The sequence below is a fragment of the Bos indicus genome, chromosome 20 (genome assembly GCF_029378745.1).
Source record: "Bos indicus isolate NIAB-ARS_2022 breed Sahiwal x Tharparkar chromosome 20, NIAB-ARS_B.indTharparkar_mat_pri_1.0, whole genome shotgun sequence".
Taxonomy (NCBI): Eukaryota; Metazoa; Chordata; class Mammalia; order Artiodactyla; family Bovidae; genus Bos; species Bos indicus.
Window position 1 is genome coordinate 61,580,762 of NC_091779.1, and position 17,987 is coordinate 61,598,748.

General features: G+C 39.9%; 1 protein-coding gene across 5 annotated transcripts in view; it reads left to right on the forward strand.

Moving 5' to 3' along the window:
* Positions 1-17,987, forward strand: part of CTNND2 (catenin delta 2) — a 1,111,183-nt gene that overhangs the window by 598,240 nt on the left and 494,956 nt on the right. For all 5 annotated transcript variants that reach the window (XM_070774843.1, XM_070774845.1, XM_070774847.1 and 2 more), the window contains 2 exons: positions 15,842-15,876; positions 16,912-17,028. In XM_070774843.1, coding sequence (XP_070630944.1) covers positions 15,842-15,876; positions 16,912-17,028 — 152 coding nt within the window. The remainder of the gene's footprint in view (positions 1-15,841; positions 15,877-16,911; positions 17,029-17,987) is intronic.

The following is a 17,987-nucleotide window of genomic DNA, read 5'->3' on the forward strand; positions in this document are numbered from 1 at the left end:
CACGTTCAGAGACAGATTATTGGCAGTTCCAAGGTGTCAGCGGTAGAGTTAAATCAAGCCTGGGGTCCTCTGAGCGTGAGGCCAGTTACAACTGCACAGGTCTCAGGCACATGAAGCTGGTCCTGATAATGTAATCTCAGCATGTGGGAGGAGACTTACATTATCGAGCGGATGTGACTTCTTCCACTTTCCTCTTGGGTAGAGGGAATATTTTTAAATTTATTTTTAATTGAAGAACAATTGCTTTACAATGTTGTGTTGGTTTCTGCCATGCAACAACGCTAATCAGCCATGGCGATACATATGTCCCTTCCCTCTTGAACCTCCCTCCCACCTCCCACCCCACCCAACCCCTCTAGGTTGTCACAGAGCACCAGATTGAGCTTCTAGTATTACACAGCAACTTTGGGCAGAGGGAATTTGTGATGGTGTTATAGGAAAAAATTATTCAATGATTCTTGCTAAGGAACAGTAAGACTTTATGCAAGGGAAGCTACCAGGATGGGGTTTGTCATAGAGGGGAGAGATTGGGCTCAGAGGAGCAGGGTGGGGGTCAGTGGATAGAAAGTCACTAAAAGGAAACATCAGGAGGAAGGGAGGAATTCTGGCTGAACAGAGCTAACAGCATTCTGGCTGACCACTGGCCGGTGATCAGACATCACCTGGGGGTGGATGATGGTGGAGGATAAGAAGCCTGATCAGATATCAAGGGTGATTAGATATCGAGAGTGGGGAATTCTGGTTGTCCCAAATTAGCCAGATTCTTTTTAGAACTGGACTCTACAGGGAAAGGCATGAGAACCCAAGACTGAGCCTAGTCAAACAGATCCCAGAAGAGCCAAACCAAACTTTGGTTAAGGGGAGTATCTCTGTCCACAGGAGGACATCCTTCCATCTTCCAGGTTAGAGAGAGAACAAAAAACGAGTTTCAAGAGACATTCGCAAATGGAGAATGGATAGGTAGAGGCTAAGGATTTTGAAAACAATTTGGGGAAAGAAATGCTTTAAATTATTAAGAACGTTAATAGATATTTTGATTTGTTGCTTTAAAAAAATACTTTTTATTTTGTATTGAGGTATAACTGATGAACAACAGTGCTGTGATCGTTTCAGGTGAATGGGGAAGGATTTCAGCCAAACCTATACAGGTATCCATTCTCCCCCAAAACTCCCCTCCCATCCCGGCTGCCATATAATGTTTATTACTTTTGATACATTTAAACAGTTATACATTTGACAGGCAGTACAATTGTTAGTGACACCTTGCATTCCCTGATGGCTCAGCTGTAAAGAATTTGCCTGCAATGCAGGAGATACAGTGTGTCCGAAAGATCCCCTGGAGGAGGAAATAGCAACCTACTTCATTATTCTTGCCTGAAAAATCTTATGGACAGAGGCGACTACAGACTACAGTCCCTGGGTGGCAAAGTCGGACACGACTATGTATGAATATAGCACCTGGGATTCAAATCCTCATTCTTGCTTAAAAGGAAGGCGGGATGATTTGAGAAAATAGCATTGAAACATGTATATTACCATATGGTAATGGTAATGACAAGTCCAAGTTCAATGCATGGAACAGGGCACTCAAAGCCAGTGCATTGGGACGACCCTGAGTGATGGGATGGGGAAGAAGGTGGGAGCGGGGTTCAGGATGAGGGACACATGGATACCCATGGCTGGTTCATGTCAATGTGTGGCAAAAACCACTACAGTATTGTAGATTAATTAGCCTTCAATTAAAATAAATAAATTAATTTTTTTAAAAAGAAGAGATCAGGACAAATACAGCTGCCATGCAATGGTAGAATGAAAGAAAATAGAGAGGTTGATCTAGATTTTCAGTTTCAAATATCTGATATTAAATGTTTGAAAATGATTTTTTAATGTATGATTTTTTACCACTGTAATAAATATAGAAAGAAACTGCCAGATGTAATCAAGAAGACCAGTTTCCATTGAGTCAGGATGGGAGGTGGGGGTTGTCGAAGTCTAACTGGCCCCGTGGTAGCTTCCCTGTGAATTAGCAGGAGGCAAGGAGCATGTCTGCCACATGAAAGCCTAACTTTAATGAACCTGCTTCCAGAGAGCCAGCGAATTATATCATTTGAGAGCTCTTAGACTCAGGTAGAATGCATTAGGATGCATTCTTTGCTCTAGTACTGTAAGCCAAAATACTATTTTTACTTTTCCTCATATAGGAAGAGATAGAAATAATAGATGCAGAGCAATACTAGATAATGAAGAACTTTGTATTCTAAACTAAACTATTTATTTGTATTCTAAACCAAACTAAGTATTCCAAACTAAAGAGTTTGCAATTTTTTTTAAAATCTAGGCAATGGATAAGTCATTGCACAATTTTTTAGCAGCAAAATAATGCAAATTCACCAGAAACCCTCAAACAATACAGTAATACCTCCAACTTCATAAGTATATTCATGATTGATGACTATGCCTTTAATAAGGACGGAGCGGGCTATAGTCCATGGGGTCAGAAAGAGTCAGACACAGCTGAGCACCTAACACACACAGACACACACAAACTAGTTTTATTTAAATTAAAATGGTGTCTTTATTTTATATTAAAATTTAAAGTATAGGGAAGAATTTAAATAAAAAGTAAAAATAGAAAAGAAAACATGGCATTGGAAGTGGGTATGGGGGCCTGAAGAGCAGAAAACAGATACGATGGATACATTTTCATTGAGAAGCAGCACAGTTCCTTGCATCATATTGGCAGTGGGCAGTCTGATTGGTATATTTTGCTCCAAGGATAATGACATCATTTACAGAACAAAGCATAAATGAGCCCAGGGTAGGGTCACCTGAGCTCTGCTTGCCAACAATGAAGAACAAAAATGGATATTCACAAGTGGACAGTGGTGTCATTGTTTGTGCTTCCTCTTTACTCCACTATTCTCAATCTTGTTTTAAATCTTATGTATTACATGAGGATAATTGAGTAACTAATTGCATATAGAAAAATCAGTTCAGGGCAAAGAACTAAAGTGAAGCCAAACCTAACCCCGCTGAATTGTTTTCTACTTTTTTACTTTGAAATGATTATAGATTCATAGTTCATAGGGTCACAAAGAGTCAGACACGACTGAGTGACTGACCTGAATTGAACTGATAGATTTGTAGGAAGCCACAAAATATGATCCACAGAGAAGTGTACTTGAGTACTCCCAGTTCCCGCCAGTGGCAGCATCGTGCATGGCTATGTAGTACAGTAGCATGACCAGGAAATTGACATTGGTACCTTGCACAGATTTCCCCAGTTTTTCATGCACTCATTTATGTCTGTGTATGCTGTTGTTGCTCAGTCGCTAAGTCATGTCCAACTCTTTGCAACCCCATGAACTGCAGCACGTCAGGCTTTCCTGTCCATCACCATCTCCCAGAGCTTGCTCAAACTCATGCCCATTGAGTTGATGATGCCATCCAACCATCTCATCCTCTGTTGCCCCCTCTTTCTGCTTTCAACCTTTCCCAGCATCAGGGTCTTTTCCAGTGAGTCAGCTCTTCACATCAGGTGGCCAAAGTATTGGAGCTTCAGATTCAGTATCAGTCCTTCCAATGAACATTCAGGGTTTATTTCCTTTAGGATGAACTGGTTGGATCTCCTTGCAGTTCAAGGGACTCTCAAGAGTCTTCTCTAGCACCACAGTTCAAATGCATCAATACTTTTGATGCTCAGCCTTCTTTGTGGTCCAGCTCTCACATCCGTACATGACCACTGGAAAAACCATAGCTTTCACCATATAGACCTTTGTTGGCAAAATGGTATTTCTGCTTTTTAATACACTGTCTAGGTTTGTCATAGTTTTTCTTCCAAGAAGCAAGCATCTTTTAATTTTGTGGCTGCAGTAACCATCCATGGTGATTTTGAAGCCCCAAAATTAAAAGTTGTCACTATTTCCTCTTTTTCCCCATCTGTGTGCTATTGAGTGATGGGACTGAATGTCATGATCTTTGTTTTTTTAATACTGAGTTTTAAGTGTGTTTCAGTTCAATTCGGTTCAGTTCAGTCGCTCAGTCATGTCCGACTCTTTGTGACCACGTGAATCACAGCACACCAGGCCTCTCTGTCCATCACCAACTCCCGGAGTTCACCCAAACTCATGTGCATCAAGTCAGTGATGCCATCCAGCCATCTCATCCTCCGTCGTTCCCTTCTCCTCCTGCTCCCAATCCCTCTCAGCATCAGGGTCTTTTCCAATGAGTCAACTCTTCGCATGAGGTGGCCAAAGTATTGAAGTTTCAGCCTCAGCATCAGTCCTTCCAATGAACACCCAGGACTGGTCTCCTTTAGGATGGACTGGTTGGATCTCCTTGCAGTCCAATCGACTCTCAAGAGTCTTCTCCAGCACCACAGTGCAAAAGCATCAGTTCTTCGGTGCTCAGCTTTCTCTAGTCCAACTCTCACATCCATACATGACCACTAGAAAAACCATAGCCTTGACTAGAGTTTAGTTCTATGTAATTGTATTACCTAAGTAGCTACTGTAACCACAGCCACAGACGATTCAGGACTGTTTCATCGCCACAAGGCCTCCTCCTGCCACCCCTGTTGTAGCCATTCCCACATTCATCCTCCCAAAGCCCTGACAGTCACTGCTCTGTTCTCACTTCTGTAATTTTGTTATTTCAAGAATGTTAATTTATCTTTTCCCCTCAGCATAATGCACTTGAGATCTAAGTTGTTGTTTGTTGCATAATCAATAGTAGGTTTCCTTGTTCTTGCTACATACATCTCCTTGGTATGGATGCATCACCTTGTTTAACACCTCACATATTGTGGGACATTTGGTTGTTTCTAGTTGTTTGAAATTATACATAAACTACTTTGAACATTTGTTCTGATTTAATGTTATAAACATTAAACATGTGAACGGAACCTTCAAGTTGTTTAAAGAAACTTGCCTCTGATCATAAGGAAGTAAAGATCTATAATACAATGAGAGCTGTTCATGAATATTACTTGTCTTATGCTCTATGAAGACAATAACATTGAGCTTTATTTTCACAGATTATCTGTTGGTATTCAATGTCACAAAACCAAAGTTTCAGTTTTGTCTTTTCTATAAAACAGGCAATGGTAATTTGCATAAATTTTCCTTAAATATCTAAGGGATGTTAACTTCACTTTTACTAATAAAATTACCTCAATTCTAGTCAAACCCATTAACCAGGGTTTGACGTGTCTATAATAGACCACACACTTAATGACAGAAAAGCAGGTGGAAGAAAAGCTGTGAGCAGATCGGAGTGCTTTAGAGGAAAGATGAGATGCACCCGCACACATATGCATGTTCACACACACACACAAGATCACCCAATCACAAGACACACAAGCCTGACCTTTCCTTTTGCCTGGCAGTATCCCCAAGATTTGGAGAAGGAAATGGCAACCCACTCCAGTGTTCTTGCCTGGAGAATCCCAGGGATGGGGAAGCCTGGTGGGCTGCCGTCTATGGGGTCACACAGAGTCAGACACGACTGAAGTGACTTAGCATAGCATAGCATAGCATCCCCAAGATTAAGCCAGTCTGTCCACTGAGAGGACCCTAACAGTAGGCATATTTCTAAGATATTGAATGCTGAAGCCCGAAACTTGAAAATCTGAGAACCTTGACATTGGTACCACTTCTGCCACTAAACACACCAAAAAACCCCCAAAAACCTCTCTTGCCTTAGAAATCAGTTATGAATGATCAAACTGCAAAATACAGCAACTTTCTGCTCACCCTCAAGATTATTGAATAAAACATTCGGGTTAATCAAAGATCTCACTGTGAGTTACAATGAGTACCAAAGGACATTATTAATATAACCATATATAAAATGATAAAACACTTAACAAATAAACCATGCAAACTTCTCAATTTTTGATGGTTTGGAAAGCATTTCAAAATATGATAAGAGATCCTATTAGTATCTGATTAATAGCATCCCCAGTCATCTTCAGTTCTGGTTTATGTGTTCCAATCTATGGAATGCCCACAGACAAAGATATTACAGTGCTTTGTTGCCTATTGTGGCTGGCATTCAGAAATTTTGCTTCAACTACTATAAAATTCTTGTGTACTAGAGTAGCATCTCGAAAAATACCTAGTACATGCATGAGAAGTCTCCCAGAAGACTACAGAGACAAATATAATGTGTGAATTTTCTAGATTATAATTCCCCATTTGTTCCTCCTTCTCATATTGAATTTTACACATAATATGTCTATTGTAATTGAACTATGGTCAACTCCAAAACTATGAAAGCATTTCCAAAAGAGAAATTGGCCAGTGTGTCTTTCCCAAGGATAGAACTTGGCTTTGTGTAGCTAGTGCATTTAGAGTGAGAAGGCCTAAGGCGAATACTCTACCATTACTAGAAACTGGAGTATGTATTTTGGAAGAATGAAGACAAAACAGAACTCCTATTTATTCCCCTTGCTTCCCTCGAGCTGACCAGCTCACAAACCCGTCAGTGTTGTGGTCCTCTGTGATAAACTTTGGGACCATATGTATCCAGACTACAGAGAGTGAGTCTTACCATTTTGAGGTTATCAGTTACCTGGATATTTCGACAGTCATCACACACAACAGATTTATTAATAGCTTAGGAATGTGAATTTCCCCTGCCTCAAACTAAATGGAAATTAATAATAGCAATTTGGATGTGGTTCGTTTTCTTCCAAGGTTTTGAAAATAGCAAATGGTCTTTAAGGTTTTTACTATGGCGAGAACAGTAGCAGTCGTCAGGGGAAGCCTCCTGTGTGGGAGTGAATGGAAAACTTAAGGCTTAAAAAGCAAATCATTGTCTTTGGAAATCACAGACTGCCTTTTTTCCTTCCTCAGTTCAGTGTGGAAAAAAATGAGACAGTTTAAATTCTGCAAAGCCTGTAACGTATTTGTGTGATGGTATTAATTGGCATCCAACATGGACAGGACTGGGCGACTGAACTGAACCAAATGGAACGTGGACAAGTGAGATTCTGTACGTTGGCTTATTGGACTTTCAGTTCTATGAGTTGTTCTCTTTCAAGCCTCTGTCCTGTTTGTGATAATGTTAGCTTATTTTGTTTTTAATGGCTCCTATGATCCCAGCTGAAGGCAAAAGGAGAACAGGGCGGCAGAGGATGGGATGGTTGGATGGCATCACCAACTCAGTGGACATGAATTTGAGCAAACTCTAGAAGATAGTGGAGGACAGAGGAGCCTGGTGTGTTGTAGTTCATGGGGTGGCAGAGAGTCAGACATGACTTAACAACTGAACAACAACAAAATGTTCTCAGCACTATTTTATGGGTCTTACATACATCACACACTTAACTGTCACAAGATCCCTATGGGGAAATTTCTAGTAATAGCCCCATTTTACAAAGAGAGAAACCAAGCTCAGAGTAAGTGATGGACATGCTCAAGGTCCCGTGGAGCTGTGTGCAACAGCGCCCCGAACACAACTCTTCGTGAATGTTCCTTCCTGCCCTGTGTCCTTACTGTCACATCCCCAGGCAGACTGCCAGGATATGGGGAGCTGGCCCTGTGTCTCTCTGTTCTGCAAGCGGAGAGCCATGGTGAGCACTTACCAAGGGCTGGTGGTGATGCTATTTTACCATTTTCTCCAGGACTGGTTGTGACTGAAAGCCTAGGTATGGTCCCACTATTCCTGGGTATTATCTAAGTCTCCTGTTCCCATTTCCCCCGATCTGTCCCCATGTTGACTGCCCCCACTCCCACACACAGTGGGCAGCAATGTATTCTAATAGATAATATAAATTATAATAAGCCATTATCAAACCAGTCAATCCTAAAAGAAATCAACCCTGAGTATTCATCAGAAGGACTGATGCTGAAGCTGAAGCTCCAGTATTTTGGCCACCTGATGCAAAGAGCTGATTCCTTGGAAAAGACTCTGATGCTGGGAAAGATTGAAGGCAAGAGGAGAAAGGGATGACAGAGGATGAGATGGTTGGATGGCATCACTGACTCAATGGACATGAGCTTGAACAAACTCCAAGAGAGAGTAAAAGACAAGGAAGCTGGGGGTGCTGCAGTCCACGAGGTCACAAAGAGTCAGACATGATTTAGCGACTGAACTACAACAAAATAACCTATAAACTGTAGTGACCATTTTAGCAATATAGTAAAATAGGAAACAGTTGCATACTTACTCAAGACATGTCAGGCCCTGGTCACTTGATATAGAAATCACCTGATATGAGCTGATTTCTTTAAGCCTCAAGATGTCTCCATGTAGGCCCTGAGAGTTTAAGTCACTTGCCCGAAGTGTCCTGTATTGATAGGAGCAGAGCTGAAGGGAGTCTAGCCTTCGAACCTGACTTGAAGAACTGGACACCATGCACACAGTCTCATTATTTGGGCTTTGTGGTCCTATAACTGCCCACCGTATACCATTAAGCATTATTATAATATAGTACCTGCAAAATTACATTTTGATGAAAACAGTTAAAGCAGATAGAAGATGTGTGGCCTAAGAAACAAATAAACATTCTTATTGCATGCTAGAGATACTGTGATATTCATTTGGGAATAGACCACAAACACTTATAGAGTCCACAAGGCAAAAAGTTGAAAGGAAATCAGTTCTGCAGAAAGTTCTGGGAGAAGCAGGGTCACTTGCCAACCAAATTAATAAGGACTGGTTACTGTCCATAGCATTCAATTCAAAAATGTGTCTCACCATTTTTTCTAAATATGTTTTATTTTTATGGTATTCGAGACTTTTGACCAAGGTCATTTTATTTTACCACCAATGGCTATTTTTGTGATGTGGCTGCATGCAAAAGCCATATACTGAAGAAGATTTTATGTGAAGATACAGTTTCAGGTCATAGGGGCATTGTAAATAAAAGGTTCTTTGTTCCTGTAGGCGAGCATCAAATGTCAGTTTGGAAGCAATTGATTAATACTTCACAATAGTTTCTCTGGCTTATGTTTTAGGTACATTGCTTAACTTGAAAGCCAACTAACCCAAAACTCATAGTTCCTTTCCTTTATTTCATTTTGAACAATATCGTGAGCAATAAAATGCCACACAATACAGTGCAAGGAATTGGTGCTTCAGGCATCAAAAAGTTGAAAAAGAAACTATGAAAATGTATTTGAGCAGGTTCACAACAGACTGAGTAGCTGTAGTAATGGTTCACTTTGTGTCTTTTCCTAACATTAAGAAAACTCTTTGAACTTTCCTGTATATATATATTGGAAACGACCCAGAGGTGGATAAGGAGACTATCATGCTAGAAATGATAAGACTGAAAATCATTTCTGGAGGAACTCAAAGGTTATTCTTTGGTTTAAACTAGTTTTTCTCCTACCTCATGACCTCAGAACTTGAAAGTTATTGTTTGCCCGCTTGAAATGTTCAAACTGTGTCAAACTTGAGCAAAAGTAATAGTAAGTAAAAGTAATAATGTCATATTTCTCATATGCAAAATAGAGAAAAGACTCATTATATTCAAAACCATTACTTCCCTCAATTATTTACACTTACAGATTTCAGAATTGTCTCACATCATTTGAGTTTCAATTCTGAGTGATTCTGACAATGATGAGAATATGATGTAGAACTGAGTCACAAGGATTTATGAAAATATTTAACTGAACATGTTTCTAATGTAAGAATTGTGATTTCCCGGTTTCAAGTGTCAAAGATATTCTTAAATTCATGTTAAGAATTTAAGAAACCTTTTTTTCCCCCATTTTTCATAACATCAAACATTTGAGATAAAAGTGAGAGTCCCTTTTTGTCCCTGCTCAGACTTATTTTCCTCTGCTCTCACCATCGTGAGTTTGGGTGCATCTCTTTAATCTGTCTTTGTGTGGTCTCTCTCCCTCTTACACGTACATGTGTGTGTTTGTATTTATATGCAATATTATTTAGTCTGTGTCTTAAAATTTTTTTCATAATCGAAGTCCTGAAGTATATGTCTTCTGTGCAGTATATGTTTTCCACTCTATATTTTGCTTTTGAGCCTGACCCATGTATACATTGGGTTTCCCTCAGATGGTAAAGACTCTGTCTGCAATGCAAGAGACCCAGATTCGATCCCTGCATTGGGAGGATCCGCTGGAAAAAGGAATGGCAACCCACTCCAGTATTCTTGCCTGGGAAATCCCATAAACAGAGGAGCCTAGTGGACTATGGGCTTCCCTCATAGCTCAATTGGTAAAGAATCCACCTGCAATGCAGGAGACCCCAGTTTCATTCCTGGGTGGGGAAGGTTCATTGGAGAAGGGATAGGCTACTGCTCCAGTACTCTCGGGCTTCACTTGTGGCTCGGCTGGTAAAGAATCCACCTGCAATGTGGGAGACCTGGGTTTGATCCCTGGGTTGAGAATATCCCCTGGAGAAAGGGAAGACTACAGTCCATGGAAGCTACAGTCCATGGAGTTGCAAGGAGTCAGACATGACTAAGCAACTGACCCTTTCACTTTATGTACATTACATATCGGGCTAATTTGCTTTAGCTGCCAAGTGGTGTTTTTCCATGTTATGTGATATATGATGTGGAATCCTACTATTATGGAGCAGAATTTATCTGTTTCCCTATTGTTGTTCCCTTAGGTTGTTTCGTTTGTTTTGCTACTGCCAGCATATAGGCAGGAACAGTCTGTATAAGTCTGTATAAGTATTTTTTCAATTGTAATAAAAAATGTTTCTTCATGTTTCTGTTGCACATAAAATTGAAACTTTTTTTAAAGAAATGAACAAAAAGTAAATATTATGTAACAGTGTGATGTGTAGTTGTGTGTAAAATCACCCATTACTGTGGATGAGTGGATAAATCTCAAAGGATGTGAAATGCAGGAGCACTGCCTTATTTGTGCTAGGGTGACCCGAGACGTGTTCTTCCAGCTCTAAACTGTGGAAATGAAAGATGGAGAAGTTGGAAATGCCTAATGAACTCAAATAATGGCATATTTCTGTATTTCTCAGTGTGACATTTATTCTGCCCAAGAAAACAACCCTCCAGCTTCAGAGTTTTAACAAAACTATGGTTTATTTCTCATTCATGTTGTGTCTTCTCTGGGTTGGCAGAAATTTCCCCAGCATGTGGTTACTCAGGGACCCTTCTCAACATAGGGCTTCACAAGGGAATGTGTGGAAATCACATGTCCACCCATCTGTGCTTCTGGCAGGAGGTGGTACATGGCCCCATCCACATGCAGGGTGGTAGAGAAGTGTGATCTTCAGTGTGCCCAGGAGTGGAGAGCAGGGCTTTGATGAGCATGGAAGAAACTTCCAGTGACTTATGCAATCTTATTGTTTCAAGTGGGAAGTAGCAACTGGATTTTCCTCCATGACTTTTTGTTGATGTTGTTTTGATTGGATGGGGGATTTTTTAAATTCTACAGTGATTTACAGTTTTCAAGAAAAGCTTCACACATACAATTTTGTGTAATCCCATGGTAACCCTTCCCCCCTCCTTGCCCCTCCTTCCTACACTCTCTCCACTGGTAACAACTGTTTTCTTCTCTATTCCTGTGAGTCTGCATAATTGTTTGTTTTATTCACTAGTTTGTTGTTGGTGGTTCTTTTTTTTGATTCCACATATAAGTTATACAGTCCATGGAATTCTCTAGGCCAGAATACTGTACAGTACTATACATTCCATGAAATTCTCCAGGACAGAACACTGGAGTGGGTAGCCTATCCCTCCTCCAGCAGATCTTCCTGATCCAGGAATCGAACCTGGGTCTCCTGCAATGCAGGTGGATTCTTTACTGACTGAGCTATCAGGAAAGCCCCATATAAGTGATACCATATAGCATTACAGAGAAGGCAATGGCACCCAACTCCAGTACTCTTGCCTGGAAAATCACATGGACGGAGGAGCCTGGTAGGCTGCAGTGCATGGGGTCGAGAAGAGTCGGACATGACTGAGCGACTTCACTTTTCACTTTCATGCATTGGAGAAGGAAATGGCGACCCACTCCAGTGTGCTTGCCTGGAGAATCCCAGAGACAGCAGAGCCTGGTGGGCTGCCGTCTATGGGGTCGCACAGAGTCGGACATGGCTGAAGTGACGCAGCAGCAGCAGATAGCATTTGTCTTTCTCTGTCTGACTTATTTCATTTAGCATATTGCTAAGTCCATCCCTATTGCTGCAAATGGAAAATTTTCATTCTTTTTTATGGCATATATCTGTTGATGGACACCCAGAATGCCTTCTATAAACAATGCTCTTATGAAGATTGGATGCACATGTATTTTTTAATTACTGGAATACCTAGAAGTGGAATTGCTGGGTCATATGTAGTTCTTTGAGAACTACATATTTTAGTTTTTTGAGAAACCTCCATATTGTTTTCCACATGAGATTGCATCAATTTACATTCCCACCAACAGTGTACAAGGGTTCTCGTTTGTCTACATCCTTGTCAACATTTGTTGTTTGTGTTCTTTTTGATGACAGCCATTCTGACAGGTGTGAAGTGCTACCTCGTTGTGGTTTTAATTTGTGTTTCCCTGATGATTAGCGATGTTGAGCATCTTCTCACGTGCCAGGAGTCCATCTGCATTTCCTCTTTGGAAAAAATGTCCACTCAGTTCTGCCCATTTCTTAAATCATGTCGTTTAATTTTTTTATATATATTGAGCTATATGTGGCCAAGTTATTTAACATCAATAAGATAGCTACTCCCCAGGTACCAAAAGATATAAGTGATTGTCATGCATTCGCACAGCCCTAGTATACAATAAGTACTTGGCAAAGAACTGAATTGGTAAAAGGAATGTAGTAGCATACAGATGGTCGTAAATCTTGAAGGCTGTACTATGTAAACATTTGGTCATGCCAGAAAAGTACTGTACTGGTTTCCGTGGGCTGCCACGACAAATTACTACAATGAGTGTCTTAAAATAAATTCATTACCTCACAGTTTGGGGACCAGAAGTGATAACTTAGGGTGAACGATATTGGATTCGCAATCTCTAAAGAAGATTTAGCTTCGAGGCCAGGGACTAGGCTTATCACTCAAGAGCTTTTGTGTAGCAGAGTTTTATTAAAGTAAGAAAAGGGACAGACAAAGCTTCTGACAAAGACAACAGAAGGCAGATGGAGAGCGCCCCCATCACTAGTCTTATCAAGGCCTTATATACTTTACCAGACCCACTCCCACAACATGCATCTTAAATGAACAAGATTAGATTTAACAATAGAAAGGTATTACCAGACCTACTCCCATAACATACTTCTTAAGATAACAAGATTGGTCAGAAAACCTTCTTGTTAAGGAGAAACATGTCCTCGAGCAAGATACATTGTTATATTGATTAAATCAAAGCCATGTAGAAAATGTCTTTTTCTCCTTGAGAGCCCCAGATCCCTTTCTCTTTCTAGAGGACTCCAGACCCCTTTCTCCTCCTCAGGAACCCTGGACTTCTTATCAACCTACCTATGAACTGACTCTCTCAGGAGTTCAAAATCACCTATGCTGACAGGGCTATGTTCCCTCAGTTTAATTCAGTCATTTCAGTCACTGAGTTGTGTCTGACTCTGTGACCCCATGGACTGCAGCACACCAGGCTTCCCTGTCCTTCATCATCTCCTGGAGTTTGCTCAGTCTCATGTCTATTGAGTTGGTGATGCCATCCAACCACTTCATCCTCTGTCACCCTCTTCTCCTGCCCTCAATCTTTCCCAGCATCAGGATCTTTTCCAATAAGTCAGCTCCTCTCATCAGGTGGCCAAAGGATTGAAGCTTCAGCTTTAGCATCAGTCCTTCCAATGAATATTCAGGGTTGATTTCCATCAGGATTGACTGGTTTGATCTCCTTACTGTCCAAGGGACTTGCAAGAGTCTTCTCCAGTGCCACAATTCGAAAGCATCAATTCTTCAGCGCTCAGTCTTCTTTATGGAGGAATACTAAGGAAAAAGGTTCCTTTCTTAACTCTCCCAGGTTCTGCTGGCTCCAGCCATTACTTGGCTTATAATTCCATAACTCCAGTCTCTTGCTTCCATCTTCATAAGACCTTCACAAGACCTTCTCCTCTGTGTCTTTCTCCTCTAGTGTCTTTTATAAGGACATTGATCATTGAGTTTCAGAAGCTCTCATCTTAAGATCTTTACCTTAATTAAATCTTTAAAAACCCTTTCCCATTAAGTAACCTTTCACAATTTCTAGGGATTTGGTGTGGACACATCTTTTGGGGGAAAAGGATACCATTCAACTCAGTACAATTTTGAAAACATTTTCCAGCCCTATATTATCGGCCACTTACTAACTGAACATACTTTGTAATTTTTTTAAAATATTAACTATAGTATTGCATATATGTTTAAGGTGTTAAACCGTGCACTTAGTTGTTACTGCTTTATAATGATACACTTTTTGATGAAAGGAGGAGCTGCATCAGAGTGAATTTGTAATGTTATCATTTTAGGTATCAACTGTCTATAGCGCTCATCATTGCAAAACCATGTTTCACTTTGCTAAAATGGATTGGCTAAGGAGAAAGATGCCCTAAAACAGTCTCCTGAGGGACTGCTCTTATATTCATGTATATCAATCATGGCTATTCTGAACACTCATTTATACCAGAATTGCCTTTTTCCTCAGCAAATGTATTCAGAAACCATTTCTAAGGTACAAATTAAAGTTCTAAAACCTACTTCTTGTTGTGAAACTGATGAGCTATTCATAGAAGTGCCTTGATCAGAGTAAAAGATCTAGTAAATAAGTGTAGAAAATCATTCTCAAAATGATACCTGTCAGTAATTGTCATATAGATTTCCCACAAACTATTGACATATAAAAAAGGGTATGTTAGAACTATTTGCATATATAATGAAAGAGCTGTTCATACTTAGAAATTTTAAATTTATTTATGTATTTTAAGGAGAAGGCAAAGGCAACCCACTCCAGTACTCTTGGCTGGAAAATCCCATGGATGGAGGAGCCTGGTAGGCTACAGTCCATGGGGTTTCGAAGAGTCGGACACGACTGAGTGACTTCACTTTCACTTTTCACTTTCATGCATTGGAGAAGGAAAGGGCAACCCACTCCAGTGTTCTTGCCTGGAGAATCCTAGGGATGGGGGAGCCTGGTGGGCTGCCGTCTCTGGGGTTGCACAGAGTTGGACAGGACTGAAATGACGCAGCAGCAGCAGCAGCAGCAGCATGTATTTTAAAAAAAAAAAATCATTTAAAATAAATTTATGTGCCCACCTAGGTACAATCTGCACAATATCTTTGGCATGTCATTTGCATGAGCCACCCTTTCTACCTGGGTCATTTTTATTATATGATATATTTCTAAAGTGGAGACTTGGGAACTGTATAGTTGGTGGGTGGTAAAGTGTTGTGATTTTCATATTACTTAATTTGAAATATAATAAACAGCTAAAAGGAACTGCTTATAAGGTATGTCTAGGAAAAGGTGTAGATTTATTTTATCTCTTTATAATGAAAATGGAGAAAGTTATATCTCTATTAGAACACCTTACAGAGTTTACATGAAACTATTCAGACTTGTGTTTTAAAATAGCTACAGTTGCGTAGAACTTCATGTGTGTAGAAACTGTCGTAAGTGATAAGTACAATAGATTGTGGTTTGTAAAAAAATCAGCTGTTCTCTTGAAAATTACTGAATGATTCCATTTATGACATGTTAATACCGGTGAATCCAAAGAGGTATATACCAAATAGATTAAAATTATGATTGTATCAAAGCAGGACCCCTTTTCCCAGTAAGAAATTAAAGGGAGCTCTCTGGAGGCCCCACTACTAACTTAATGTACCTTTGCATCTTACAGCCTAGAGTCCTTTAATTTGTAACAAATTCATTATATCTATGTATTCTCTCTTTTACAGTTCAGCAGAAGAGCAGTTTCACTGGCAATCACAAGGTAAGGTACAGCTTGTTTTCTTTATTGAAGTATACTTGAATTACAGTGTTGTATGATTTATAAATATTAATATACATATTCTTTTTTGTATTCCTTTCCATTATGATTATTAGATAGTCAATCTAGTTCCTTGTGCTATATCATCGTTTCTTTTTGTTTGTCTGTTTTACGTATAGTAGGTTGTATCTGCTAATCCCAAACTCCTAATTTGTTCCTCTCCTACCCCTTTTCTCAATTGGTAATCATGTTTGTTTTCTTATGTCCATGGATCGTTTTGTTTTGCAAACAAGTTCATTTGTATCATATTTTAGATTCCACACACAAATGATATTAAAAGTATTTGTCTTCCTCTGACTTTACTCAATACGGTAATCTCTAGGTCCATCCATGTCACTGCAAATGGCATTATTTCATTCTTTTTTACATTGAGTAATATTCCATTGTGTACATATATATATATACACACACACACCACATCTTCTTTATCCATTCATCAGCTGATGGACATATAAATCAATACAGCTTCTTGATGAGCATATATACTTACTTCTACATATACCTCTATTGGTTAATTTTCTTAAGAACTTTAGAAAGAAACTTATAAAAACAAATTTGATAAAACATGACACTAAAATTAAGTGAAGTTGTTTTGAAAGCTCAACAGCTCATGGGAGTTAAGTTTTCCCAATTCCCTAGTAACTTTATGTTTTTCATGGACACATATAATTGGCTAGCCTTGGTTTTTAATAGTGGTTGACCAGGGGTTACAATGTGATACCTAAAGAGAATTTCATAAAGGTAATAGCATCACTGACTCAATGGACATGAGTTTGAGTAAACTCTGGGAGTTGGTGATGGGCAGGGAGGCTTGGCATGCTGCAGTCCATGGGATTGCAGAGAGTTGGACATGACTGAGTGACTGAACTGAACTGAATAGTTATAGTTACTATATTTTCGATTATTAAATGATAGTCTTAAGCTTTAATGTTGACAAAACCATGTGTTTGTTCACCTCTTTGAAATATTGTATTTCAGATGGTCAAAAAGATATCGAAGATGAGCTCACAACAGGTCTCGAACTGGTGGACTCCTGTATTAGATCACTACAGGAATCAGGAATACTTGACCCACAAGACTATTCAACAAGTGAAAGTAAGTCAAATGGTAATTAAGCGTGAAGACAATTAAAATATAAGAGCATATGTCATTACTGTTAATGAAAGTGAAGTGAAAGTGGCTCAGTCATGTCCCATGGAATGGGAGTCGACCCCCATGGACCACACAGTCCATGGAATTCTCCAGGTCAGAATACTGGAATGAGTAGCTGTTCCCTTCTCCTGGGGATCTTCCCAACTCAGGGATCGAACCCAGGTCCCCTGCATTGGAGGTGGATTCTTTACCAGCTGAGCCACCAGGGAATCCCATTAATATTAATATAGTTAAACCATGAGCCATATCCTTAGGGCTTCAAGATGTGTTTATACTTATTTTATCAATTTTATTCCACTCTCATCTACTTCCTTCCTGCATTACCCCACACTAATTCACATTTGATTATAAACTCTCTTAAGTCAGTAACAGGGGCTTCCCTGATGGCTCAGATGGTAAAGAATCTGCCCACAATGCAGGAGATCGAGGTTCGATCCCTGGGTTGGGAAGATCCCCTGGAGAAGGGAATGACTACCCATTCCTGTATTCTTACCTGGAAAATCCCATGGACAGAGGAGCCTGGCGGGCTACAGTCAATGGGGTCACAAAAAGTCAGACATGACTGAGCAGCTAACATAACAAGACAATAATTAGCATCGAGATTTCTCACAAACTATTGACATATTGGTGGTTCTCAACCAATTCTCTGACATCCTTTTTGGCATCTAGATTAGCAAATTGTATGAATTCATCATATAGTTGTTTTATCAACACACTGTCTGCTTTAAACTTAACTGTCAAGAGATTCTCAGGTGGTGCAGTGGTAAGGTATCTGCCTGCCAATGCAGGAGACTCAAGAGACACGGGTTTGATTCCTGGCTTAGGAAGTTCCCCTGGAGTAGGAAATGGCAACCTACTCTGATATTCTTACCTGGAAAATTCTATGGACAGAGGAGCCTTGT